General features: G+C 43.9%; 2 protein-coding genes across 2 annotated transcripts in view; one reads left to right on the top strand and one right to left on the bottom strand.

Annotated features, from left to right (window-relative positions):
- Positions 1-5,000, top strand: part of LOC311058349 (rap1 GTPase-GDP dissociation stimulator 1-B) — a 46,093-nt gene that overhangs the window by 9,869 nt on the left and 31,224 nt on the right.
- LOC311058885 (arginine--tRNA ligase, cytoplasmic-like) overlaps positions 3,164-5,000 on the bottom strand; it is a gene marked incomplete at both ends in the record, with an annotated part of 1,968 nt that continues 131 nt past the window's right edge. The window contains one exon of the mRNA XM_084076413.1: positions 3,164-5,000. This exon is cut by the window's right edge and continues 131 nt beyond it. Within this exon, the coding sequence (XP_083932539.1) occupies positions 3,164-5,000 (1,837 nt within the window).

Raw genomic sequence — 5,000 nt, forward strand, 5'->3', positions numbered from 1 at the left:
TGCGATACACTTGACCTCGCCTTGATGACGATGCAGACTTATGCAAAAGGTACAAATGTAATTTAGATAGCATGTTATTTAGATGCTAGGTTCATTTACCTGATATCCTATAGTTTCTATATAGTTTCAATTTGCAGATTTTAGTATATTGTTTTAGACTAGGGTCTCTCAAAGTGGGTGCCGTGACTCAAGTCCAGGGGCGCGGAGGAATCAAGTGGTTAAACGTCAAGTATAATGTTATTTTCAATCTGTCCTAATGGAAACTGATATTCTCCCAAGTTTTCCACGTGACACACTGTATCTTAGGAGGAATGATTTACTATACCGTAATATGACATCGATGTAAGGTGCTATAGAGTAACAATGTCATTCAGGGGTGCCGTGGATGAAAACGTTATTTACAGGGGTAACGAGCCAAAAATGTTGGAAAACCAGTGGTTTAGAGCAGTGGTTTACAACCCTTTTCATATCAAGGTCCATTATTTATTCGTCATTTAAGCCACGGACCACCATTTGATGAGACTGAGTTTCTCAGAACCCAAAACTTAGAATATTTTATAATCGTTAGATACGATTTTGTCCACAATTCCATGCTGTATTGATGTTGGTACCATAGGAGAGATAACAGGCAAACGTTGATCAAAATAACAATAATTCTACATTCTCTAATTGTGTAGACTTCTTGTAAATTAAGTAATGCAGATGTTTAAAAATAATTAACTCTTGAAACCAAATGGACCCATAAGGGTCCATTTGGTTTCATTTTACGCTCTCAAGAGTTAAAGATCTACAGTATAAGGGTTCATTTGGTTACCAACTCTCCATCATTTAGCTGGGGACCACCTGGAACCCCCTAAGGACCACTGGTTGAGAACCAGTGGTTTAGACTGATGCGAGGTTCTTGGTTTACCTGTGATCCTAGTTCATTGAGACACTCCACTGTCTCTCTGCATTCTATGTATGTGTTTACCTTGCTTATTGTAAGTCGCTCTGGATAAAGAGTGTCTGCTAAATACCGAAATCGTAAATTGTAAGCATACTTGAGGTTAATATAGCAGCAGATATAGTAACAGATACAGTATACAGTATATACAGTAAGGTACGGTGATAGAACAGTAACAGACAGAACATATATTTAGATGTTTGTGTATATATAGTCTCGTGTTCAGGTGAGACATCATAGCATGTAGCAGACATGTCAGTGTAAATAGGCGGCTGTTTGAGCACAGCGAGTATACAGTAGTTTTGTTTGCTGACGCCTTCGGTATTTCTCCAGCAGCCTTCAGACTCAATGTTTACTGTAGTGTGTTTCTTCAGCATATGACTTACTGTACCTACTGTACCCGTAACAACACCCACACTCCAGTGGTGGAAAAACATATTTTTTCTTTCCTAATAAAATCGGTCAGATAGTGTGTGTTGAATGTGATTTTCTAAAACCCGATTGAAATTGGAAGTAGATTTTGTGATGATGAGTAATTCTCTATTTGTTCGTGTATAACTCTTTCCATTATCTTAGATCAGGGGTGGGACTGTAGATGGTGAGGGCCACTACCTTTCCACACTCACTCTGGGGGGGCCACATTGTTTATCGGCACTCTCGCCAGTAGTACCCCATTACTCAAAAAGCCCATAATAGTCACATGATAAATAAGGGATATTAACAATTATTATTTGTTGTAACTTTGTTTTTATTTAGCATTTAGTAATGCTTCTATCAACTTAAATACAGCTGTACTGCTAAACAAAACTTCACAATCCTTAGTATGCCTTTCAGAGTATTGCTGTAACCTTGGCTTAAAAATATATAGCAGAATTATAATGAATAAGGCTTCTATTAAAATAAACTAGAGTGCGCTCTACTGGTGTAATTAAAATGGATCATGGAAAGTTGCATGTTAATAGTTCACCATTTCGGATATGTTTAGATGACTTTGTTTTTCTTTGTGATTTCGAGAAATAAACATGAAAACATTTTCTTTTTGGATATTGGCCTGGGGCCGCATTTAGTGACGGTGAGGGCCACATGTGGCCCGCGGGCTGCCAGTTTCCCATCCCTGTCTTAGATATTGCACAGAGTATGGAAACAGGGCGATAGTTGCTCGGATCTAGCTTGCTTCCCTTTTTGTAGAGAGGGGTTACTAACCTGAGGAACTTTACCTTGCTTAATGGATAGATTTATTATATGGGTTATTGGGGGAGAGATGACTTCAGCTGAATCTCTTAGAAATCTGGAGGGGATGTTGTCATGGCCAGTAGCTTTGAATGGATTTAGGGCCTTGAGGTTTTGCAGAACATCTTCATTTGTTACCATGGTAACATGACTTTCATCATAACACCCTGAGTGACTAGGTAACTTTTTTTTACCAGATGTTCGGCTATGTTTGTGGAAAAAATATTTAAACCGTTTGCTACTTCAGTTTTGTCATATATAATTTTTCCTCCGGTGAGTTTGAGATTTTTTTCATTATTATTTTTTTCATTATTATTTTTCTTATTTTATTTTCTGAGCTCTGTGAGTCTGTTTCCCTGCACCTCCCTCTGTGTTTGAATCAAAAGGTGTGGCAGCAATGACTTCCAAAGGTCAGAACACTAGATGCTCTGGTTGGTCTTCTAAGTAAAGGAATGCAGTTCAGAAATTCACTTTAGACTGTGATGTCAAAGACAGCTTTGACAGTTAAACATCAGCTGAAAGCCAGATGTTGTTGCAAGGAAGTGAATGACATTTTTTATGGCATTATACTTTCAACATTATTTTTAAGTAGTGGAAATAGCTCACTTGTTGCGTCGCGAGACATTGTGAGCTTGTACATCTAATGTTTCCGCTATTGTTTTGAAAAATTAGGAAATCGATTACGACGATTAAGCAAATATTATTTGGATTATCTCAAATAATTGCGATCAGGTGATTATTATATAACAAGACCAGGAGACCTGGTTCCGCCAGACCCAGAATAAATTCCCTTTTATGTCCATGTATGGACGAAAGGGGGACGAAATTCAGAGGTCCCTTTTATGCCCATGTATGGACGAAAGGGACACAGAAAAGTGACATGCCCATGTATGGACGAAAGGGGGACAGAGCCTCATGTAGGCCGACCCTCTGGGTCTGGCAATAATTACGACAGGCCTAGTTGAGGCACCGCCACGTGTACCCATGACATCACATCTTGTCTACGGGGTTGATGCCCAGGATATGGAAGCCTTTGGCCATGACAGCTGCTGTCGCCTCACACAGCAGCATCCTCGACATGTTGACCTTCACCACCTCGCCCGTCGTTCTGTGCTTCTCCACGCAGTAGCATTTGTCGTAGAACTCAGTGAAGGTGGTTGCCAGTTCATACATATATTCACACAGCGTGTTGAGCAGTAGGTCGCCCAGGATCTTGTGCAGGATCTCGGGAAAGCGCAGGATGCATTTCCCCAGCTTCCACTCCTTCTCGTGGTCCAACCGAACCTCTGTGCTCACTGTCGCCTCCCTCAGGGTGGCCTCATTCAGGCCGGCCAGACGGATTATGGACCTGATGCGCGTGAACGCATACAGCAGGTACGCCGCCGTGTTTCCTCGGTCGTCCAGCATCTTCTCGAAGGAGAACACGTAGTCGTTCACTCTGCTCTGTGACAGGTCTGCGTATTTGATGCAACCGAACGCCACGGAGCGCTGAGCCTTGTGCAGCTCATCGACGGTCAGCACCTTATCTTGTCCTTTCTCTTTCAGTTTGTCCATGGACCTCTTCAGCCCTTCCTCCAGCAGGTCCATCAGCCTCACTGTCTCTCCAGAACGAGTCTTGAACTTCTTCCTGTCCTCTCCCAGCACCACTCCAAACCCTGCGTGTTCCACCCTGGTAACCTGAGGGTCGTACCAGCCGATCATCTGAGCAGCTGCAAACTCGACCTGGAAGTGGGTAGCCTGTCCGCTGTCTGTGACGTAGATGATGATGTCCGCCTTTTCCTCACATATTCGCTGTTTGAGCGCGGCCAGGTCTGAGGTATCATATGTATAACCGCCGTCTGTCTTCACCACAGTCAGAGGAATGGACTGACCCGGAGGAAACACGACCTTACGACCATCATCAACCGTCACCAGCCCTTTGTCTTCAAACTCTTTGACCACATCAGTCATCAGGTCCTGGTAGAAAGACTCTCCTCTCTCAATGAGCTGAATGTCCAGACAATCATACACCTTCTGGAACTCCTTCCTGGATACATCACATATAAGGTTCCAGGCTTTGATTAATTCGCCCTTCTTGCTCTGCAGGTCGACGACACACTGATACGCTCTCTTCTTAAAGTCTTCGTCTGCATCAAACCGCTTCTTTGACTCCTTGTAGAATGCTTGCAGGTCCCCTATGTCAGGACTGACGGACAGGTAGTTTGGGAAGTTGTCCTGTAGGTGAGCAATGAGCATTCCAAACTGAGTCCCCCAGTCTCCTACGTGGTTCAACCTGAGGACCTCATAACCCAGGAACTCAAACAGGCGACACACGCTGTCTCCTATGATGGTGGAGCGGAGGTGACCCACGTGCATCTCTTTGGCGATGTTGGGAGATGAGAAATCTACCACTACCTTCTTCCTGGAGGCCAGTGGAGGTGGCTGGACTCCGTTGACCAGCAGGCCGGAGAGCAGTTTGGACACAAATGTCCTCTTCAGATGAACGTTTATGAACCCTGGGCCTGCTATGTCTGTATCATGGATGAGCTCGTTGTCAGGAAGGTTCTGCACGATTCTCTCAGCGATATCTGTGGGATTCACACTGGTCTCCAGCATCTTGGCGAGGGCCATGGCGCTGTTACACTGGTAGTCTCCAAACTTGGCCTGCTGGTTTGGTGTGACAGACACAGTAGGGTTGTTCAGCTCTGGATATGCTGCCCTGATGGCCTTGCCAAAGATCTCCACCAGCTGCTGGTTAATATTCACCATAAACGTAACGCTCCTCCTCTCCTCCTCCTGTAGGCTCCTCTTCAGGACGTTCAGTCTGTATTTCAGACGAGCGTTCTCT

Source organism: Gymnoscopelus microlampas (genome assembly GCF_963454915.1).
Source record: "Gymnoscopelus microlampas genome assembly, chromosome: 13".
Taxonomy (NCBI): Eukaryota; Metazoa; Chordata; class Actinopteri; order Myctophiformes; family Myctophidae; genus Gymnoscopelus; species Gymnoscopelus microlampas.